At 40.7% G+C, this 24831-nt stretch overlaps 1 protein-coding gene and 1 long non-coding RNA gene across 3 annotated transcripts in view; one reads left to right on the top strand and one right to left on the bottom strand.

Annotated features, from left to right (window-relative positions):
* The window catches only part of LOC109529547 (uncharacterized), a 3219-nt gene extending 1724 nt beyond the window's left edge, over positions 1-1495 (top strand). The window contains exons 3-4 of the long non-coding RNA XR_002170859.1: positions 134-196; positions 1445-1495. This is a non-coding gene — a long non-coding RNA (uncharacterized LOC109529547). The remainder of the gene's footprint in view (positions 1-133; positions 197-1444) is intronic.
* kirrel1b (kirre like nephrin family adhesion molecule 1b) overlaps positions 1-18376 on the bottom strand; it is a 67144-nt gene extending 48768 nt beyond the window's left edge. For both annotated transcript variants that reach the window (XM_019892963.1, XM_019892965.1), the window contains exon 1: positions 18043-18376. In XM_019892963.1, coding sequence (XP_019748522.1) covers positions 18043-18091 — 49 coding nt within the window. In that variant the 5' untranslated portion in view covers positions 18092-18376. The remainder of the gene's footprint in view (positions 1-18042) is intronic.
* Between the last annotated feature and the right edge of the window lie 6455 nt (positions 18377-24831).

Genomic DNA, 24831 nt, shown 5'->3' with positions numbered 1-24831 from the left:
ACACACACACACACATACATACATACACACACCGAATGAAACTGATATGGCCCCAGACCCCAACCTTTAAAACAGTTTGCCTGCTTTACTGTTTTTGCTGATTGGGTTAAACTGAATTAGGTTTTCTCTGTAGGTTGGTCAGATGGAGAGAGGCTGCTGGTCAAGGAGGTGTCTGTCCCACCGCAGCTAACAGAAGGTAAACTGTTACTTTGTGGTTAGTGACCAAGTTATCATCTGACATGCAACGGTGTGGTAGGGATGGGGAAATAATAGATTATTTTTGTTTTTGATTACCATAATTTGATATTATCCAAGAGAAAAATGCTCGAAATCTCTACTTGCCCCTCGCAATATATTTGTGCTTCATCCTCTACATCAGGGGTCCCCAACCTTTTTTGCCCCACGGACCGGTTTAAGTCAGACAATATTTTCAGGGACCGGCATTTAAGGTGTGGCGGAATTAATACAACAAAATAATATGGTATGAGCTGCTTGAAAACTGTGGTGTTTTCGAAATATAATAATAAACACAAGGAGCGTCTAATCTGGTCGCAACACTCTTATCGCTCTGGTAATGTTTAATGCCTTCAAAATACGATACAACGCAAATTCAAAGTGCATGAAAATGACGACTCACCACAGCCCCGAGCTTGATTTTCTGCAATCAGACAGTCCCATCTCGGGGTAATAGGAGACAATGACACCTCAAGTGTGTGGTTTATGTCCAGTCTACTTCGTAATTTTGTTTTAGTCGCTGTTGCTGCATGAACTCCCCACCTCACACAGGTAGGATGTCGGAAATAGCAACAGTGCTATTGTGGCGATCTCAGAGTATTCAGCCATAACTTTGATCTAATTGTTTCGAACGTACTTTTAAGGCCGCCGTCATTTGCGATCTCCAAGCAGCTTTTTTACTCATTTTGCTGGCTTCAGCGTTTTGTTTATAAGCGTCATCGGTCACGTGACCGTGAAGTGTGGCTTGACGTGAGTCAAGCGTGACACAGACGCATGTAACAGAGAATACGGTAATTTTTCAAAATAAAACACATTTCGTATTCCGAAATAAATAAAACGGAAATAAGGCAAGTTCTTTCTGTGCGGCCCGGTACCAAATGCCCTGCGGACTGGTACCGGTCCGCGGACCGGCGGTTGGGGACCCCTGCTCTACATAACATTCAATGGGTGATTTAGGATTGAACAATTTTAAGTTATGTCTTGGCTGTATAGAAATCAGAAGGGAATATTCAAAATCAAGTTTGCTCAATAGTAGATTGATATGTATTACTTAATATGCAATGTGAACCCTGACAAAAAAATTGATTCCACCAAAAAACGCGAACTGCGCATTCAGACCTGCAGCGTCAACATAGCAGTTAATATATCCAGTACATATACCTGACTTTGTTGAACTAAATGTGCTTATCTCTGTGTTTACTTTTCACAGGTAAATTGGATGGCGAGATGGAGCTGGTCAAGAAGATCTCTGAAGGTAAGCGGTTATCTAGTGGCTTGTGAATGCCTTATCTTCTGGTGTATAAAAAATACAAAACTGTTACAGAACAGACCAGTGATGACTACAGACAATACTAACATGTGTCTTAACTTTCAGAGGAATATTTATTTACTGTCCCATTTTGTATAGGGAAGCCAGAAGTAAAAAAGTGCAAGTGGACAGAAGAAGAAATCCAGGCTGTGGAGAAAACCCTGATGGGACTGCATCAGCTCTTTCAAGGTCCCAGGGAAAGCTGAGTGCATGAACTGCATTGAGACATCACCAAGAGTACTGAAACTGAGAACTTGGAAGGCAGTGAAATATTATGTAAAAAACCGCATTGATACCTTAAAGAGAGTGTCTGCAAAACAACGGTAAGGTTAGGTGATTCAAAATTCGATTTTCAAAATTCACCTGGCAGTGGGAATAATCCGATGTTCTTACATTTGTATACTGTGCACTTGTTTCTGGCATGTTTCAAAACAAAGAAAGACAGAGAAAAGCACTTCTATTGGAAAGCAATCAGGGTTTTTTTGTCTTGAATATTCACGGACTTAACTTCTGGACATACTTAGGGTGTCCAGCACTTTTATTTGAACCCAGGGAGGGTTTTTGACCTGAAAACATTTGCTGTGCAATTGCTCATTTCAATGCACTTCTGTTGTACTCTTGCCACACTGTTGGATGCACAAATTTTAAGCTTGCCAAATGTGAATTATTAAAAAAACCACAGGCTGTCATTGAAACTGGTATGAGAGCAGTATTCATTTTCTTAATGGTATGCAGAAGAAAATTTAAACATCGTCATTTTTAGTCTGATGTGCACAGATTATTAGTCACTATGTTATTAAGAGATAATAGATATTCTACACAGATTAAATATAAAAATCTAAAAACTTTGTAAAGAGGACATCTCCATGTTTTTGAACTCACCACATTTATGAAAGAAAAACTTGCTGGCAGCACCAGTGGCATGTATTTCTGAGATAACAATAGCGATATCGGTAGCACATGGAAAAGTCAAATAATTGGATGCGGTCGAAAACTGTTGGTTGTGACAGAACCTGGCAAAACTACACTTACCTGATTACTCGGCCAGATATCTTGTCAGAAAACGGGAATGCTGGGAAGGGGCGTAGACCCAATTGTGCATATGAACACAATATTTCACCATTTTATATGTGCAAAATATAGGGTTGTCAAAAAATATAAGCAGATGGCTCCTACAAAACACAACTGCTGACCTTACACAGGCTCTAAATACTGTTGTCTGTAGAAAAAAAGTGCCCCCTGCTGGTGGTTTTGGTCTGACATGATTCGTGAAGTCCCCACGAGGTGACCAAAAACCTGGAAAAAACTAAAATAAGATATATGCGATTTGAAGGGGATTTCTGAGTGAGCACGGGCTCAAAAAAAATTTGTGTCCGAAAATCAAATTTTTATGAGATCCATAAATGTGTTTTTTTCATGTTTGAAATTTGGTCCCCGTGGGGCAAATCCTTCACACACCAAGTCCCCACCATGTAGCAAAAACGCGTATGCGTGTGTGTGTGTGTGTGTGTGTGCGTACTTGACTGCAGACCTTCCAAAGAGTTGTTTTGTGTCTCTCTATTCTAGTTTTAGTTAAGGAAATTTGATGAATCCGTGTCTTATCCCACCTCTGTTATTGCACTAATATTACATCTGGAGTCAAAAAATTGGCAGGTTGTCTCTATCTCAAAGAAGGTTTTCAAGAGAAGGTCGGTTTCAATCAAAATGACATTTCATGCCTTGGTTAGGTTAAGAAAGCCAGGGGTAGGGTTTCCAGTAAAATTAGCATTAGGGTTTTAAGTTTGCATTTCAAGACTGGATTAGGGTTCCAGACTAGGAGCAAAGTAAGGTCTCAAGGTTAAATATGTAAACTAGGGTTTTAGGATGAGTATGGTTAGGATTTGTTAGAAGGGTTGCAAGACAGGTTTAGAGTTTTAAATTGGGGTATCCAATTCGAGTGACAAACCTGGGTCAAGGTTCCAAAGAGGTATTAAGAGATTCAACCACAGGTCAGGGTTTCAAATTCGGTTTTCAACCACAGGTTAGGGTTTCAAATTAGTGTTTCAAAACATGAGCAGGATTTCAAGTTTTCAAACAAAAGTTAGGTTTTTTAACCCTTTCATTCACCCTGTAACCTGATAACATGATGAGCTATCCACTGTTGTAACCGAAGTCCCTGGAAAGGGCTAAATTAGGGTTTCAAAACTTATTTCAAGAGTTAAGTAGAGCTTCAACCTTGGGATACGCTTCCTAGTTTGTGTTTCAATTTAGTAAAGGTTGGGCTTTTAAAATAGGATTTGAAGCTAGTGATAGAGCTTTAAGGCAGAATTAGGCTTTCAAGTAAGGCTTTCCAATTGGGGTTTCAAGCCTGGGGTAAGGTTTCAAATCCATCTTTTCAAACACGTTTTCACAAGGACATGGGCTAATTTGATTTTTTTTTCTTCGATTTGAACACGCGAAGAAGAAACAAAATGAGGAGAAGAAGCAACATATCCTTTCTGAAGAAGGAAGCCATTATACTACGCATTTGAATATTCATAAGCGGCAAGTCACGGGAGCCTTCGGGTATTGATGCAGAGCTGCGGAATCAAGCCGGCAAAGCGCTATTGACTCAAGCTGTGCATGCTGGAATCTGAAAGACGCTCGCTGAGGGCGGCCGAGACCTTATCAATGAACTCGCACAACACCGACGCAGGGGCCACGGGAAAAAGCGGATTAGAAACCCGGGCCGGAGAATTCGAAAGCAGCCAAAGAGACATCGGGAGGGAAGGAGGCGAAGGGTCAGGGCCAGCCCGCAGCGAATGCATGGCCTCAATTGGACGCCCCTGGACGACAGGGCGCTCTTGACAAAATGTCACACTTTGCATTGCATTACAGCAAAAGAGGAAGACGAAGAGGTGCTGATGAAGAAAGATGACAAAGAGGAGGAGGGACCAAATGCCTGCCTGCATGAATGCAGGCAGGCATGCATTCAAAAAAACAAAGCGTGGATTACAAACATGGGAGATTCATTCATTGTCACTTGTTAATTTCAATATTGTTATTATTTTATTTTTTAAAATGACTTCATGATAATAACAGTAAGTAAGCAATCATTTCATGATATAAGTGAAAGGATCAATAAAGGGGAATAAATACACTTCAATTAACCAACTAATGTGTTTAATAAAACAGAATCTCAAAAAAAATATATCAGTGAAATAGTTATGCTCATTAAAAAGAGTGCTCCAATACATTGTATTAAATGTAATGGATTTTATTATACATAATACATAAATTGAATAATTACCTAATGTAATAAAATCAAAATCTGAACTAAACATTTATCACATTAAATTTTTGACTTTTTAAAAATATACTCTACATGTAAAATTGATATTTATTTGCAACACATTAACTCACCAATTCTTCAATAGAATATGTCAACACCAAATACATTCCAAAAATATCTATATTTTAGAAATTTAAATAAAAAATTGTTTTTTTATTCACCTTGCAATTATTCTTTACAATAAGTTCAACCAAATATTTCACGAGTTAAATATATACTGTACATAATCAATGCAAATCTTTTAAAAATGTTAAATGTTTATTGTTAGTATTTTTTTTTTAAATTTTATTGTACTCGCTTCTTTACATTTTACAATAGATAACATGACCAATAAAACTCTTGATCATGTAAATGCTTGGTGGGCCGGATTATGTAATGCCCCGCCCTCTGCCCTGCAAATGGGAGGGGGACGGCGGGGGTCAGGAAATGACAGGAAACAGAAAAGGGGAGGGTGAAGGGTGGGCGTCATCGCATTCGATTTGTCGCCGCGTCAACTGTCAAGCGTGACCTTTTTGGAGCCACTTTGTGTTCGACAAGGGAGCGCTTAACATTCCCACCGCCTCCGTGTTTGTTTGCGCGATCCAAATTAAACCTCCCCCTCAGACATACAGCCCACCCCCACGACCCCCCCCCAGCCCACCTCAACAAACATCCCTCCTGACATCAGACCGTTTTCCAAAGGCCTCGTTCACACAGCAAGCCACAAGTCCCAACGCGTGAAAAACTATTAGCCTATTCATTACTGAAGTGCCTCCTTTCCGAACATTTTCTGTTTTCCCGCAGTCACAAACGCATCACCGTGGCTCGCTAGCTATCTTTTATTCATTTCCATTATTTTCATCTTTTCAACTAATAACAATGTCGAACAAGTCGAACACAAAATGCTTCATCTTAACATCTTAACGTGGTTACTACTTTGGTGGGATTTTGTTTTGATCAAAAGAACATCAAAATCGCTGAAAAAAAAATCTATTTTCAACAAACCCCATTGAGTGACACCTCAATTTAAAGGCCTTGGGATGAGCTTCACAGATTTGTTATTTTTTTGTGACTACGACCTCATATGCTGACACAGCTGTCCCAAAACATGTTTCATTTTTTGCTTGAAAACGTCAAAGTTGACTCGTAGTCCAAAAGTCCAAAAATGTATTTTCAACAAACCACTCAGGATTGTAAATCAATTTATAGACCGCAAAGGCGGATATTTTGATCTATAATTATTTTGTGAGTATAACCCTCCTATGATGAGGTTACTGGACCCCAAACTCTCACGTTGATGTTGACATTAACAGCGGTTACGACAGTAGACATTTTATCATTATCAGGTTACAGGCTGCATGAAAGGGATAAAAGCCTTGGTGAGGTTTTTCCATAAATATAAATATTTTCTCAAAATGACCTGATGTGACGATGTACTGACATGTTTTCTTTTTTTTTTTTTGCTTGGAAATGTCAACATTGACAAGTAAAAAGGGTAGACAGGTGCAAATGCATGATCAACAACCCATAATGAGTCATATGTCAAATTAAAGGCCTTGCTGGAAATTTTCCAAAATATGCAATTATTCTGTTGGTATGACCCTATATGATGTCACAATGGCCCCAAAACTCATTTTCTTTGCTTGGAAATGTCAACATGGTCTCGTACTTAAGAGTAAAATGGTCCAAAATATATTTGCACAAAAGCATTTTAAATCGCACATCAGATTAAAAGCCTTGTGAGGGCTTTCCACATATGAAAATATTTTGGCAATAAGACCTGACGTGCTGATGCAATAATGTATGTCAAATGAAGTTAAAGAATCGACTGCTCTAAACTGTAATTCTCCACAAACCAAATGAGTCACGCGTCAAATTAGAGACCTTGATGAGAAATTTCGAACTGTGTCACTATTTTGCCAGTCTGACCTCCTGTGATGATGGAATGATGCAAAAAAAAAAAAAGGATTCCTTTTTGAAAATGTCATATGTGACTTGTGTCGAAAGGTAAAAAGTAAATTTGAAACAAACCACATTGAGTCGTATTTCTTAAAGGCCTCGATGAGGGATGCCCCCTTTCCTTTGTCAATCTGACCTCATGTCATGACATAACCCCAAAAACATGCATTTTAGGTGACGTTATTAGTCGTGGCTTTCCTTCAAAACGGAAAATCCGCGCGACACGAGCCGCGTGCTTTGTGCAGCAGTCATCGCCGCATGACTGACAGCATGAAATTAAAAAGCATTGTTTTACAAGAAGGCAGCTTTTGTCTTTTTTTCTTTTTAAATCATCTCTGAGTTGTCTGTCTTCCCGTCAAAAAAAAAAAAAAGTCTCCCGTCTGCATTTTGGCATTAAAGGCAAATTCGAGCGTTCTTTTCAATCGCCCCATTCAGCCATCGCCACGCACGGCAAATCCAAAACTTGTGTCACCATGGCAACAGCTGCTTTCTGTAAAAAAAAAAAAAAAAAATGCCTTAATCCCTCCTGGTAGTAAAAAAAAAAACCCAAAACAAAACAAATGTCGTTGCAAATCGCCAAAGGATGGGAGCAGGAGAGAAAAGAGAAACTACAAAAAAGTCAAACGGAGGGAAAGAAAAGAGGGGGAAAATGAGAGAGGACGATGAGAAGCAAACAGGTAGTGGCGGGCAGGCAAAGAGACACGTTGCCATGGTAACAGTGACAAAGGAGAGATGAGGGAAGCATGCCGTCGTCGTGGTAACGCAGGAATCCGAGTGAGGCCCAAACACACACGAGAGAGGAAATGGGAAAAAAAAGGTCTTTCCTCACCTCGCAACCAATTCAAGTGTTTCACACGTGGCCACAAGTGAGGGCTCAAAACCATGCCTTGATACCATAACCCGTCTTTCAAACCAGAATCCTGGCTTGACATCCTCATTTGAAACCCTGAAGACAACTTGAACCCCGACCTAACCATCACACAGGCTTCAAACCGTCATTTGAAACCTTAATCATTCTTTAAAACCTGAATTTCAAACCCTAACAATGGCTTCAAGCCCTAATTTGAAACCTTAAATCAAGATTTAAACCCTAATTTGAAACCCTAATCCTCCTGCAAAAATACCATTTGAAACCTTAATCCTTCTTTAAAACCAGAATGTCAAACCCTAACAATGGCTTCAAGCTCTTGAAACCCTAAATCAAGATTTAAACCCTAATTTGAAACCCTAATCCTCCTTAAAACCACAATTTGAAACCTTAACCCTCCTTTGAAACCCTAAATTGAAACCGCAACTCAAGCTTCAAACGCTAATTTGAAACCATAACCCGGGTTTCAAACACTAACTTGAAACCTTAACCCTCCTTTAAAACTATAATTTGAAACCTTAAACCCAATTTGAATCCAATGTGAAAACACCAACACATTCCTAAAACCCTAATTTGAAACCGGAACCCAGACTTCAAACCCTTACTTCACACCATAACCCTAGTTTGAAACCTTAACCCTCATTTGAAACCTCAATTTGATACTCTATCCCAGGCTTCAAACTCTAGCTTGAACTGGTAAGGCAAATCGTAAACCCTACCTTGAAATCCAAACTCCAACATTTGTTTGAAAACCAAACTGAAAACCGACACTGGAAATCTTAACCCTGATTTGAAACTCTAACCTTTGCTTGAAACTGTGTCCCAGATTTGAAATTTTAATTTGAAACCCTAACCCAGTCTTAAAACCCTAGCTTGAAACCCAACCCTTGGAGTAGCCACTGTCACATCCTTTACGATTCGGTGGGCGCTTGGTGCACAATTGCAGATGTGGCAGCGCCCCGGTCGATCTTAGCAATCTGCGCGATTATCGCCGGAGTCGGATGTGGCTCGCTTCCAGGATGGCGGCGGCCACGGTGGGACCAATTTCGTGTGTGTGCGCGTGTGCGCGTGCGCAAAGACAATGACCCGGATTTGAGATAAGCGCTCCCTGGCAAAGTTTATCAGAGGCTTCTAATGACTCGTTGGCAGAGAAACTTGGAGGTGTTGCGGCGTCGCTGCAATGTGACGGACGAAAACGACCGCCGACTCAAAGCGGGACCCAATTGAAGCAATTGGAGGCGGAAGCGGAGCCTCAACTAGCCTGTCAAGCGAATACTCAACACTCATTTGAAAAGCTACCGTAGGCTTCAAAAAATTTCAAACCCAAACTAGGCTCAAAACCCTAATTTCAACATGCAGCCTCTGTTTAAAACCCTAAACACAATACATTGACCATAGTTTGAAATCCTAACGCAGTCTTAAAACCTGACTTTGACATCTTCATTTGAAACCATAACCCTGTCCTGAAACCCTAAATTACAATCCTGACCCAGACTGGAAAGTCTAATTTGAAACCGTAATCCTGTCTAGGAACCCACATTTACAACCTTGATCCAGGCTTGAAACCCCAATTTAAAATAATAATCCTGTCTTGAAACCCGAATTTGAAACCTTAACCCTGTCTTCAAACCCCAATTTAAAATCATAATCCTATCTTGAGACCCTATTTTGAAACATTAACTCTGTCTTGAAATCTTAATTTGAAACTCTGACCCGGTCTGGAACCCCGACTTTGAAACCCTAATCCTGTCTTGAACCTCTTCATTAAAACCCGTATCTGAAACCCTAACGCAACCTCGAAACCAGAATTATATTCCAAATCCTGACTTGAATACCAAATACATATCCCCACCTTGCCTTGAAACCCTAATTTGAAACCCAACGACGACTATTTCAGCCACGCTACTACATGTCAGCTACCATCTTTGCCCTCAACGCAACACATCTTACCACCACACATTCCGCCCTGGAAAAAAAACGTGTTGTCCCTCAAAAGAAAAGAAAAAAAATCCTCCCTTCTTCTCCGCCAGCGTATTTAGTGCCGCGCCGGGTCGTTAATGCGCGGCGCACTCATAACGAGTATATTTCCCGCCACATAATTGCAGCGTGCGGCAGATGGCCGCCGGCTAACTGGCTGGCAGTTAGGCCTAATAGCTATTTGCTATCCATGTAAAACAGGCCAGCGCTCGGCTGCCCGGCAGCTATAGCTGAAAATAGACAGATGTCCCGCGCGGGTGCACCCGACCACCGCGCCGTACCGTACACGCGCGCGACTCATTATCCCGCCGTAAAAAAATCCGGGAAGAAAAACGATTTCCCATTTTTATGTCTGAACGCATGCGGTGGTGTTGGGGGGTCCGGCGGAGGGAGGGGGTTGGAAATGAATTTATGCGGTAGAAATTCTAATGGCCATTCCTTGTGGAACATAATTAGCCTGGCGAGCTTGAGTGCAGCAAACAGAAATGATTAATGAGCACGTGTCACATAAGTGCGCTTCAGAAAGAGACGGCGAGTGTTTACAAGGCGGAAGAGGACCCGTTTTTTTTTTTGTTTTGTTTTGTTTTTTTCCTGACGCACTTTTATCTCCTGACTCACGCGGGGGAAGAAACGGCAGAGAGAAGGATATTCCTCGGCAAACAAGAAGACTAATTACTTGGGATTAAGCGCCAGCGCGGGGAATAGTCGGGAAATCTTTGGCAAAAAAAAACCTTTTGTTCCTCCAACTCGCTGCTGCTAAGTCTGCAAACACGGCAGATGATTATTATTTATTTTTTGGGGGCCGCTTTCAAGACAACAGAGTGCTAACCGTTCCGTTTGAGGGGGAAAAAAGCCGAGGACAACTTTTCAGACAAAATGAAGAGAAAGTGGTACTTTTGTTTTGGATATTTCAAAGACTGCTCAGTGTGTGAGGAAGATTTATTTACATTGTTATACAAATGTGACTGATGTGACTGTGGTTCTATGAATCCTGGGTAACCGCCAGCCCGCCCGGTCACTCAGAATTGTCGTGTTCACGCTGTAGGAAATGAGCCTCAGATGAAACTGCAACTTATACCCGTGCTGGGCATCACAGGTGACATTTTGGGTATGCGAACGCAAACTGTGCGGACACAATGGTAACATTCAGTGCTTTGGGGATAACATCGAACCGGATGTTACATCGAAACCAATGTAAAGATTCGTTTATGTTTGGTCCAGTAACTCAAACAACTAATGTCTTGAATAATTGATTTGACAACAAATGACTCAGAGCCTTCATGAAGTAAGATAAGTAGATTATAAGTTTTACTATATTATTCCTCAAAATTAATTCATATGAGTAAAATGGTAAAAGGGCTTTCACTTCTAACGTGCTTCTCTATATGTGAAGTACTCAAAACGCGTTAAAACCGTCTTTTCATTCACCTACAGATGTCACATCAATAGCAACATGGGGGCGGGGGTCACATCTTGACAAAACGAACAAAATCGGGGAAAAAAAAAAATCAAAAATCAGAAAATAGCCGTATTTCAGAAAATTTGGTAAAATATTGAAAATCTAGAAATAAATTGCTTAGTCTGAGGGGGGGAAACAGTAACTGGAAAATAAATGACAAAATCTCCAAAATCTGAATCAAATATCGGAAGAAATAAGAATCAATTGGAGGATTGGAAAAAAAAAAACAGATTAGAAAATAAAATGCTGCCGGTGGAAAAAATACCCATAAAAATTGTAAAGCAGAAAATAAATCATGCAACAAATGGGAGAAAACTGAGGTGGGAATTGGAAAATTATTTACTCAAAATAAATGGAAGAACGTATATGGGGAAACTGGAAAACAAGGTCAAATCTGGACAAAAAAATCTGGTTACAGCGCCACTTGTTGCGCAACCTAAAAATCAACAGAAGCTTTCTTCTCTTATTTGAGTGCATTCAGGGAGCCCGAAGAGCGACACACCCTGCGAGGGGCTCGCGGCTGTCTGAAGTGTGAGACTTCCAATCAATCCCCCTTCTGGCTGCGGACTCAAAATCCCGGACGCCCCATCCCCGCTTCCCTCAGCCACTCTCAACGCTCACTTGGCAATTAAGGTCATGTGAGGTCTTGAGCTCAGAGTCAAAAAAAAAAAAAAAAAAAAAAAGGCCGGACCAGCACAGGCTGTTTGAACCAGTCGGAAGCCAGAAGAAAGCATAATAACTACAATGTTGCATTCAGCTGATGGCAGACCTCCCCCAAAGCTAACTCGTTTACACAACGTCTTCTTTATTCTCTTATCATCTTCGAAAGATGGCGACCCTGCATCAGGATCATACCATTTTTCAACTGCACTGTAAAAAGAATGAACTTTTTTGTTTGTTTGTCCATATGCTAGGCTACTTCCTGTTTTGGGGAGAAATTGTGTGTTTGGGATCGGACTAATTCTTCGTTCAATATTTCCGATGGAAAAGCAAAACAAACTTGACGTACAGTACATCACACACCCAAAAAAAAAAAAAAAAAAGAAAAATGACAAAAAGTTTTATTTAAAAATGGTGAATCCCCCTATTTGTTGTCCATATGCTAATTAGTGCCAGGCTACTTCCTGTTTTGTGGAGCTATCGCGGAACTTGGAATTGACAAATTTTATTCTGGTGCAGAATTGGATGATCTGTTTAACGAAGAATGTCGTTGATTTTAGCACAGGTGGCCAGCCTCCTGAGATGTTTAAGGCAACAAAATAATTTTTGTCACACTATGACTAGACCGTTATTTTAATGGGGGATATGCTAATTAGCACTAATAGTGAAAAAACGTGAAGAATCGCATAATCATGGAAATCACTGCATTTTCCATTCCATTTTTTTTCTTCATGAAGAAAAAAAAACCTCAAAGAAGCTGGGATCTCAAATCTAAATTTTGTGAACATTATTTATTATTTTCAAAGCCGTATCACCCAACAGCGCATGGCTCCTTCCTTTATTTCCCATTTCAAAATCCAAATTGTATTCCACAATTTTGATGATCTATGATGCCATGCTTGACATGCGAGCTTCTGAAAGTGGTCGTCATGGTATTTCCGAGCGATCGCGTCCAATCAAAACGCACCTGGTAGGCCGCACTCATGCACATTAGACGGACTCTCCGGGGATTAACGGCTTCTGTGACGATTTAACGGCTGTCGTCCATTGCGGCCATTCTGACACTCGCATGTTCCGACTAACTCATTACATTTTCAATTAACTCTTGCCCGTTTAATTAATTTTAACTGTGCTACTTCTCCCGTAAGTCTGCTTCTTTTTTTTTTTTTTTAAACACCCTCGTATATTTTCCCTTCCCTTCAAACTTTCTTTATTTGCCCTCTTCCTCTGTTGCCAAGGTAACGCTGTCTTGCTCATTCTCCCGCTGGTACACCCCCACTTTCCCCTCTCTTCTCCTCCAGCGGCCCGTTGCTATAGAAACAGTTATTTAAAAAAAAGAAATTATCTTTTTTTTAAACCACCCCCCCCCCCCCCCCACCACCACCACCACGAACATCCTCCCGCTTCCTCAATCGCACCACATTAAAGATCACTAAGTTACCTGGTATGTGCTCTTTATCCCACCAGATGTTAGCCTGGGGTTGTTTGTCGTTCGCATTACGCTTTACTTTATCGCTTCACACACAGGTGTCATGTAAATGTCCCTCTAAGGAGGGAAAATCAAATGCGCTTTCAAAACTCTTTTGCCCCTTTTGGGGCACCGTACCTTCTCCTGTGCCCAAAATTGTGAATGATATTGCCAAGGTAACACGAAAGAACCCTGGGTATTGACGAACTGATGCCAAACCGTGACCCTGAAGATATTTTGTAACATCATTGATAACCAACATGAGGTCTAACCCACCCCTGCGCAGTTGTGAAAGTAGAGCCCTTACACTGTTCTATATTGTATGGTTACGTTTTCTACTGCAAGGATGTATGCCAATTTTTAAACTCTGGCCCAATCTTACGATCTTCCTTTCATGACGTTATCGGGATACGTCGTATGGTTAAGTGTCAAGGAACAGTATCGATAACAGGTGTGCGTAAAAAACGATATCGCAATACATTCTTGTCATAAATCTTTATCATGATATATTGTATCGCTAAGTGTCAGTTTGCAAGGATATACTGCAATATTGATATGTTGTGCCAGCCCCGACCACAGTTACTGTTTTGTCATTATGTCCATATATAGTCCCATGAAGTATCAAGGTAAGATATTTATAGCCGGGATGGGGAAAAACATCATTCTGTTTTATTTTGCAAGGATATGTTGCTATTTCGAATTTTTGTAACCCTATCGTTACTCAATACATCATAATCACTTCGGATAATGGTACGATAACAGATTGAGGTTTATTGTATCATAGGTGTGATATTGTAAAACGGTATATTGTATCGTCAAGTATCAAGCTACATTATTCATATTAAGAGTGGGACAAAATATCATTCGTGCGAGGTATCGTACCATTAAGTGTCAAGGTACAGTGACAAATGTTGCCATCGTGATATATTGCATTGATAAAGATCATCTTATGATACCGTATCATGTCACAACATCAATAATATCGGCATATCATTAGCTTCATAGAGTAATTGTCATTTGTGAAGTTTTTCAAAAACAAAAGAAAAAAAGATTAAATAACCCCAGAGAAGTTCTGTTACTATGATTCAACCTTTGAATGACCTGGATGACTAAATTCGTTGCAAGCACTTTGGTGTTTTTCATTGACATGGTGATACTAAGTTAATTATGCTCTTAGGCTAAAGATAAGCTATATTTCGAGTTGCTGTCTTCAAAGACTAAAGACCAAGTCTGACCATGGTGTGCTGATTGATTTGGATTGGACCGTCAGTCATGACATCAAATCAATCAGCCTTTGACATGGAAAAACATCTCCAGATTGAAGGCTTTCCCTAATCAAGATTTGTCAAATCAAATTTTGCGCTATGCTCTCTTTTAGTCCTTTTAGTCAAATACTTGTTGCTTTTACATGTCTTCAATTTGTCTGTTTTTAAAGATCTTAACATTCTTTTGTGAAGCACATTGAATTATCTTGTGCATGAAATGGGCAATATACAAAGTCAAGATGCCTTGACTTGCCTATATAGGGATTATCGTGAAGTAATAAGGCACAGTCTGGGTACTGGACATTCTTTCAAGCTACCAGTGGTCTTTTATAAATTTATGACATTTTCTTGACAAGTGCCATGCATTATTAATATCATCGCAATCTGCGTCTCGTATAATTTTGAGTTGAAAGCCAATCATTTTTTTTTTTTTGCTTTGATCATTTGAGAATCCGGGGTTCAAAGTTCTCTTGAAACTTTTTAAGAGCGGAGCTTTTATCCGTGGGCACGTCACGCTCGACTTTTAAGCATTTTAATTTCACGTCATCGAAATGAGCATATCATCACATTTCAACAAGTTCCACTGAATTGACGTTTAGGCGGCCAAGTTGTTCATAGAGAATGGGTGCTGGCTAATCTCCGACGGGCCTCAAGTCGCGCTATCGTCTCGGCCGCAATTCAACATTTTAGCACCTTCCAGTCACTCTGCAGTGCGTTTCTCTTATCTGTAATTGAACCGGCTGCTGTTAAGCCACCCCCTTTTCATTCTCGCACGAGCGCCGTCTTCTTTTTTTGGAAGGAAGATCTCGCTTTCTTGTGCGTCCCCCCGCTTGTAAATGGCAATGGATGATGATGATGATGATAATGATTAGATAGGATGAGATGGTCGCCACCCACGCTGCCGCCGGCTTGTGTTTCAATTCACGCATATCAGGAGGTTAGTTGCGCGGGTGACGTCATTCTCTCCATTTCAGATACAATAGATGACGTATGTCCTAAAGCCACCGTGCCTTGAAACTTAATATCGTTATTTTGGCAATAGATGACGTATGTCCTAAAGCCACCGTGCCTTTTGAAACTTAATATCGTTATTTAGTTTTTTCCACCAAGTATTGATACCGTACGTCACGATATTGATATTTTTCTTGATATTTTGTGGCTGAGTTACGATACTGCACGGAAGAAATGCTACTGCGATACTGCATTGATCTCTCCTGGCGATACTGTGCCGTACCGATAAATCACAATATCTCCTAATCTCTCTCCATGGCTTCGACACCGTGACAAGTAATGAGAACACTTCGGGTGACATCTGTCAATCAATCGAGCGGCACGGTGGGCGACTGGTTTGCACGTCGGGCGAATGGTTTGCATGTCGGTCTCACAGAGCAGAGGTGCAGTGTTTGATTCTGGCTCCGGCCTTTCTGTGTGGAGTTTGCATGTTCCCCCTGTGGCTGTGTGGGTTTTCTCCGGGTACTCCGGCTGCCTCCCACATTCCAAAAACATGCATGGTAAATTAATTGTTCACTTTAAATCGTCCGTAGGTGTGATTGTGAGCGTGGATGGTTGTCCGTCTATGTGTGCCCTGTGATTGGCTGGCAACCGGTTCAGGGTGTCCCCCCGCCTACTGCCCGAAGACGGCTGGGATAAGCTCCAGCACCCCCCCGCAACCTTTGTGAGCGGATTGGAAAATGGATGGATGGATTACAATTGCATACGCCCACTCACACTCACAGACAAAAGTGCGTGATTGTGATCTTTCGTGGAAGGACGCGATTGATTGACCCACGTGCTGATGGTTGTTATTTGTCAAGCTGGATTTTCACGTGGGCGGTCCATTTAGACGGTCCAAATGAGCATCAGGAGAAGCATTTGAAAATGAGAGCGAGAGAGTGCTTTCAAGTGTCTCTCTTTTTTTTGTTGCCATTATTCTTCACATCCATTTTGATGCTCTTAAAAAAAAAAAAGAAAAAGAAAAAGGAAAAGAAAGAGGCAGGGTGATTCCGGCTGTTGAGAGCTTCGAGTCCATCTCTGATATGACGGGAAAAAGACTTTGAAATTGCTCTGAGGAGGGCAGAAGGAGAATTGAGTCTCGGGTGTGAATTTAACAACCTGTTATAGCGGAACACCCTGACACAAAGTTGATTTGCCACCCACATTACTGGTCAGATACTACCTGACCTCCAGAAGCGGAAAAGTAACAGGCTGACTTTTAGTTTTGACTTTCAAAACAGCAACGTGGAAAAAAAAAAAAGAACAACACAGTTCGGATAGGCAGGGGATAAGGGGCAAGAATTTCCTAGCGTTGTGGATCTGGTAATACCTCCGTAGGTGGAAAATTGAAGTGGGGACTTTGTACCCGATTCTGTCCTTTGTTGCGTTTGTTTATGTGGAACAGCACCACACACAAAAATGGGAAAATTTCAACTTCCACAGACAGTAAAATTCTGTTGCACATTTGATACGACCTCCGTAGGGGAAAATCACGGCTCGACTTCAATCCTCACAGCGAAAATGGTAGCCAATATATATCGAGTGACTTCAATGGGCAGTGGGTAAGAGACAATTACTTTTGACCCCCACAGAGTGGGAGACGTTTGTCTCAGCTATAAAACTTCACAGTCCTCCGATTGCAGATTGAAACTACCAATGAAGACGTGCGACATAAGTCTCACAATGACACAGACACCAACTTTTACAGAATGTTTTAAAGAGGCTTCTGTTACATATCTGTTGCCCCCGCTGAAGCCAGCGAATGAATGCCTCGACTCATCTCCATCTCATCTTGTGCGCGTATCTTTCGCCATCGATTTACAGTGTGAAAGTGGTCCGTCATGTCCCGAAATGCAACATTTCTTAGTTCAGGCCACATCGTGTGAAGACGACAGCGGCGTCTCCAAGCTGTCGGAGCACATCAGTGTCTGCGGACCACCAAGATGGCAGCTGCGGTGGTGGGTGCGGACCCAGGTGGCGCAGCAGGTACACTCACGCACACACACACACACACACACACACACACACACACAAACTTTTTTAACCGTAAATCCAGTGCTCTGCTTTGGATAAACTGTCAAAAGGTCATCTCGCTTCCATTGCTCCATTCGCACTCGCACACACACCCGTTTTCACTAAAGACCCACTTTGTGAAACACGTTTGTGATGGTTAGTTGCAACATATAGACATCATCTTGCTAACACCTCTCCATTCAACACAAAGCACACACACCTGTTTTCGCCAGGGCTCCGGTGTGCCAGATTCAACTGTTGTGTGGCGCTATCATCTCTCCATTGACCAAAAAAGACACTTGAAAGCAAAGTGGATGCACCCCAAAGGACATCCAAACTACTTTAAAGCTGTCATGTGGCCTTTATGAACAAAAAGCTTGACAATGTGACGTCATGCCCTCGGGCTTCTTTTCGCCATCAATCAACCTGAATGGCTTCCAAGGTGCGATCAATCAATTGCCAATCAGCGCTCATCGGCAACAACAAAAGAAACAAAGCAGAAGATGCTCATTGAATTTGACGGGGTGCGCGTGGGTGCGCGTGCTCACCTGGCAGCAAAGTGACGAGCAAAGTTAGGATCCACAAAGGCTGCTCCATGATGCTTTCAGCCGCGCGCGTGCACGTCGTCGCCCCACGCCGCCGCCGCCTCCGGGCGCGCCTCCGTCAACTCCCGCCGGATTGCACTCATCAGAGAGGCCAAGCGAGACTTATTGATTGTGATTAATATTTACAATTCAAGACAAGATGAAATCCTCTTCTTGATCGTCCGCGTGCACTTTGAAATGTTGCGTTCACTTGCGTCCGTTCCTCGCAGCGCTCTGCTGGCGTTTGACCGGCGCACGAGCTTGCTCGAGCTCTCCCCCCCTCCAACACCGTCTCTTCCTCAGCAGGCCCCCTCCTACCACGCGCCATCATCATCCCCCCATGCTCATCATCTTCATCATCACAAACCACCCCAGCCCCCAAGGTTCCTTCCCTCTTTGCGAAGCGCCGTTTTGGACGCTAAGAACACAAAGAGCACTCTCCAGTGGCCGTTCGGGAAAACTGCGCTTCAGAGATTCACTTTTGACAGTACTCGGGGATTAAAATACAAACATACAAACATATATAAATACATACATACGAAGTACAAGTACAAAAAGAAATTGAAATGGCATGTAAAAAACAAAACAAAAAAAAAGGTCATTTGAAAAACCGAAACAAAAAAAGTTAAACAGGAAGTAAATACAATAAATAAAACTATAAAAAATAAAAGTAAAATTAAGTAAATAAAATATATTAAATTAAAATAGAAGTAAAATAACTAAGAAAAAAAGTAAACTAGGCAAAAAATAAAACAAAAATCCAAAACACACGCAAAATAAAAGAATAAAAACGCAGAATAACAATAATATATTGAAAAAATAAATATAAAATGAAGAGATAAAACGAAAATTGTAGATATATTACAATAATTGCTATTATCCCGATCTGTCAAAAAGCTATTATGTTGATTAGGTGGATTTTTAAAATCCATCCATCCATCCATTTTCTGATCTGCTTTTCCTCACAAGGGTCGCAGGGCGTGTTGGAGCCTATCCTAGCTACCTTCGGACAGTAGGCGGGGCTACATCTTGAGCTGGTTGTCAGCCAATCGCAAAATTTTTAAAACAAGATACAAAATTAAAATTATCTATATGTAATCAAGATATATATTTTTAAATTTAAATAAAGTACTGTGATTCAAATGTTTTAATTGCAATCATTTGGATCATTAATTTTATTACTCGTCAAAAGACCAATTAACCACAATTTATTCATATTCTTATTAACGATGGCAATTATATGAAAAAGAGAGAGACTTTTAGCATGTCACTGTTGACAAACTATTTTTTGTCACGTGTTACAACAAGACTGATTTAAACAAAAAGGATACAAACATTTGTGATATTTTCAACGTTTTATGGTCAATCGAGCACGTTGGAGATTTCTTTGGATTGTACTTCTCTCTACTGGCCATATTGTGAACTACACCATACCATTTCGTGGCACTTTTCCAAGTGATCACCGTTCGAGTTCTTGTGACACTTTTTCGTACAAAAACAGTAAACTAAGCACAAAAAAGCGCAATAAATGTATTACACATTGAAATAAAATACTGTAAAACTGGTAGCGCCATTTTTTGTGGCATATGTAAAAGCACAATTTGGGGGTAAACAAGCACACCCCAAAAAGAATCAGGACAAAAATAAGTGAAATTAACCCAATTGCATCTTTATTGAAGTCAATAACAGAAAACTGGAATTTTAGCAAACAAAAAACTAAAGGAAACAAAATTTAAAATAAGTACAATTTAAACATAGGAGCCAACCACAGCATGCGGCTTGGTGACATCATCATCATTTGTCCAATCAACATACATTTCGTGATATGAAATACTATATACACACAAAAAAAACCATCTACAGTACAACCTTCGGTTCATCTAAACATTAAAAAAAAAAAATCAAGGAAAACAAGAAAAAAGGATGACATAATTTAAGACAAAACAAGCCCCGACTTATTTCGGACCGACGTCCGTAGACCAGAGGAGGGTGGACATTTTGTCCCGCACGCACTACACTACACACCACCCCACTGTTCTCATGCAAGCTACATGCTAGCACATTAGCTAAGACGAAGGACAGGACGACTGATTACAGGCAAATATAGGGCCGCTGGGTCTTTGCAGATTTTTCATTTTGATTTTTTTACAAAACAACATTTTCTTTTTTTTTTTGTAGCACGACGCAGCTAATTCTTCTTGGAGTTTCAACTTGGGCATGGGACGACAGCGCCCCCCTCAGGTCTGAAGACGTCAGCAACAGTGGGGAAAAAAAAATCAAGTGTGTTCTGATAAAACTGCTACAAATCACCTCACTTTTGACTTTGTATGCCTTTGTTGTAGTGACTAGCTTAGCATATGTTAGCACACTGTCTAGGCTAGAGTGCAGTCGCTAGCCCCTTTCACGCAGATCTTTCCATAACAAAAAAAGCAGGTGAGATGAAAACAGAATGAAAGATGAAAGAGCGGGTTTTTTTTGTTTGTCTTGTTTGTTTGTTTTTTTACATGGAACCCAATCGGTCAGTAACTTTCACATTGAAAACAGCAAACACATAGAAAAAGCCACCTTTGACAGACGGCTGGAAAATTAGCAGTCCCCGTGGATATCTTTCACACAGCCAAATGGTGGAAAAATGACAGCTGTGATGGGTTGACGGCAAATGAGTGGTCTGTATTGGTGTCTTTTAAACACAATCCAGCAAAAAATGGATCCACAGGCAGTTGGGAAATTAGCAGTTTGTGTTGGTACCATTCATACAGAAAACAGCGAACTTAGGGGCCAAAAAAACAAAACAACAAAAAAAAGAGCTTTTGCAGGGAGTTGGGAAATAAGCAGCCTGTGTCGATAAATTTCACACACAAAACAGCAAATGTGAGGATTTATGCTGGGTTACGCCTGAAAGTGTGAAATTTCCAATCAACTGGCTGCGCATTGATAAAGAGACAGACAAAGAGAACATGCTCTTCTCAAGCAGCCGTGTCAGTACCTTTCACACAGAAAAAAGCAAACACGGAGCTTTGTTGGGCTCGTGTGAAAGCATGAAATTTCTGGTCAGCTGTCTATGCTTTGAGACAGAGACATTACATCCACTGTATTTCCTTTCTTAATGTCACTACCCGTCATGCTTGTGATGGTACATCTGTTTGACTTTCAAAAAGAAAACATCAAGCTTTGCTGGGTTTTATGTGAAAGCGTGAAATTTCAGGGCAAATGTGTCATTTCACACTGAGATGCAGCATCCATTTTACCCAGGCTATCCCTTTTCACAAAGTCACATTGTGACATTTCCTCCAAAGACAGGAAATTAATGGTACGTTTCAGTCATTTTCATACAGAAAACAGCAAATGCACGGCAAAATAAGCCGACTTTGACAGGCAGGGTCTTTCACAACGGAACACAGGGAAGTGGCTTTGCCTTCGACATCCCTGCAGAATTTCATTTCACACATCCTCCCGCCTCTGAAATTATCAGCCCATGTCAATAACTTTCACACGCAGAACAGCCAAAAAAAAAAAACAACAGAAAATCATTTTTGACAGGCAGCGTGAAAGGACTCACAACAAAGGTGGAGAGGGGGCTGACTGGAAAACGAAGAATCCCTGAACATTCCAGAACGAGAGAAAAACAACAATTAAAAATGAAACAAAAAACAATAAAATACAAATGCTGGATGGTCAAAAATATTGGGACGCAAACGTGAGGTCTGAGGAAAAGATGGACAAAAGTATTGGGATGAAGTGGAGACTGTTGTTTTTTTTTTTGCGGGGACAAAAGGGTTGGAACATCAAATAAAAGAAAATATGGATTGTGTACAAAAGTATTGGGACGCCGTGGAGTTTGCAGTGATACCAGCTTCTTCTCTCTCCAGGAAGACTTTCTACAACATGGGGTGGGAATTTTTGCACTTGTTCTTTCATACCGTTCCAAGCACACCTGTACAGAAGCATACAATCATCCACACCAATGTCTATAAAGTGGGGGAGGGGGCATCCTGCCAGGAAGGCGCCACATCAATCATGTATATGGAGGGTGAGGGCGGGCGGGGGGAGCTGAAGGTGGATCAGGACGCAGCCGGGGCTGATTGATTAAAGAATGAAAAGAAATGGACGAGGACATTGAAGTTGTTCAAAGACTTTGTGGCCGGCCAGAGCGCAGCGTTGGCACGGCGCCCGCAGCCTCTTAGCCAGATTACCTTCCCTTTCCCTTTTCCACACGCGGCCACGAGCCAACGTTACTCATTTACAGGAACCCTTCACTCGGAATGTACCACTGAGCCGATAAAGAGGGGTGCCCAAAAAAGTCCAGTCCGGGGACCGCCCTGAGATTTGAGAATATGGATTAGTTGGAGTAGTTCTGTTCTACTCTTTGGATTATTTCGAGTGGTTCTGGTTAATTTCTGCAAGTAGCAAAAGGAAAGATTCTATCAATCAAATGTCAGCGCAACTTTTTAAAAAATTTTAATTGGTCGTCATTTGGTTGGTTACATTTGCGCAACTAATCTGTTGTTTTTTGTTTGTTTTTTTTTACTGTGTGGATGATTTTGTCATCTTTGTATTTCTTTCTATTGCGCATCTGAATAGTTACTATCCAAAGTTTGGACACCCCTGCTTCACGACAAGCAAATAAATGGGTAAATTTACAGTTTGGTTTATTTGGGTAAAGTGAACACTGTAAACACTTGATGCCCAAACAAACAAAAATGGGCAACTCTCATCAGTCTTGAAAAAGTATTAAAAGTATTATGTGGGGCTACACTAACAAGAGAAAAAAATACAATTATATAATCATTGTGATAATTTTCAAAAGGAAAAAGTTTTATTTTGTTTTTAAGTCTTGGTATTTTGTTTTGAAGTTTTCAAGATACTCATTCAAATCAAGATGCCTTATTCGAATATTGTGAATTTTTGCCTAAAATTTTATCTTTATTATTTTTTTGCTCTGAAATTGATTACTTTATTCTCAAATGATTATTATGTTATTCATATGTGCTTTAAATTAAAGCATATTGCAATATTCCAAGAATAAAATTTATCATGTAAATTGGATTTGGAAAAATACTTTCATACTTAGCTTTTAAAAAAGCTCCAATTCATATGTATGACTTATTATTTTAAAAAATTATAGAATTTTAACTTGTAAAGTTACCACTTAACCCATTTTTGGAGAAGATTTTTTTTTTTCCCAGGAATTTTTGAAATTATTATTTTTGGTTGAAAAAAAAATCAACTGGCTACAACTTTTTATTTCAGAAAATACACATGTATTTTTCTTGAACAATATTTTTGTTTTTCAAAATTCATTTGATCCGGAAAACTTTATCCTCAGCAGATTCTGATGAATTCATATTTTTTCAGAGAAAATTTGTTTTGTCGAGAAATGTGTTGAAATTTTGCATGATCTTTTTCTTCCCGAAAGTATAACATTTACTCGATAATATCACGTGTCACTGTATAATTATATTTTTTTGCCTTTCAGTGTGGCCCCAACACCGCTTCATCCCCCAGAAATAAATAAATAAAATAAAATGTAACGAGAATGAATCCGACGCAAATCTTTGCAGTGGAAGTTAGTTGCAAAGCCATTGTTGGTACTGCTTAATATTATTACATTTATTTTCTATTGTTTTTTTTCCTTTGTCAGATACTCTGCACGCATGTAATAAAAACAGGCAATAAGAGTATTCCAGGAAGTGAGATACATGAGCGAGAGGAGTGTATTTTTCTTCCTCTTTTTTTTTTCCCCTTTCTCTATGTACAGGCACACACATCCGACACCGGTTCCACCCAGAAAAAAGGATGCTTTATATATATATATATATATACACATACACACACACACACACACACACACACACACATATTTATAGGTGTACGTGTGTAGTGTAGATGGAGGGGCCTTAGGTGGGGGTTGCAGGGTGGCTCGTCACATTTTTTTTTGAAGAGGGCAGGCTGAGGATGTTCATGAAGTGGGTGTGGTGTTCATGTAGGAAGCAGCTCGGGAAGGAATGTGAGTTACAATTTCGGAGTTGGTTCAAAAACGGGACGCCGGGATCGCAACGTAACAATAACGTGTTAGTTAGTCATCGTGTGTGTGGGTGTGTGTGTATGTGTGGGTGTGTGTCAGTGCAAATCTCACATCCCCCGTGTCGATGCAAACGAAGTCCTCACCCCCGACTTTCTCGAGCAACTGAGTGTGGTGAAAACAAAATGGAAGATTGTTCTTTCCTTCTTCTCCTTCCTTCTTTCTTCTCTTCTTGCTCCCTAGATGAAGTACTCCTTCTTGTCCTCGACTCCGGAGTTTCCACCCTCAGCGTTGATGATGGCCGTGTCGGCGTCGGGGGCGTCGTCTGAGCCTTTGGCCTCGTGGGTCAAATATGTTCCTATGGGGGAAAAAAAAAAATTAGGGCTCCATAATTCAACTCATATTAATCACGATCGTGATTCTGGCTGCCGCGATGAAATGAACCCGATCGGAGGCAAGATGTACACTTCAAATGCAGCCTTCCTCAAAATACTTCACACAACACCCCATAATGACAATGTGAAAAAAAGAGTCAGTTAAAAGTTTTCAAATTAATTGAAAACTTTGATGCACCCTGTAACCTGATAACATGATAAGCTGTCCACTGTAGTAACCGCTGTCCCTGAAAGGGTTAACATTTCAGTGCATGTGTGTGTGTGTGTGTGTGTGTGTGTGTGTGTGTGTGCGTGCGTGCGCGTGTGTGTGTGTGTGTGTGTGTGTGTGTGTGTATA

Source organism: Hippocampus comes, unplaced genomic scaffold (genome assembly GCF_001891065.2).
Source record: "Hippocampus comes isolate QL1 unplaced genomic scaffold, H_comes_QL1_v1.1 scaffold255, whole genome shotgun sequence".
Lineage (NCBI taxonomy): Eukaryota > Metazoa > Chordata > Actinopteri > Syngnathiformes > Syngnathidae > Hippocampus > Hippocampus comes.
Note: the sequence above shows the minus strand (reverse complement) of the source record. Positions and strands in the feature narration are given on the sequence as shown.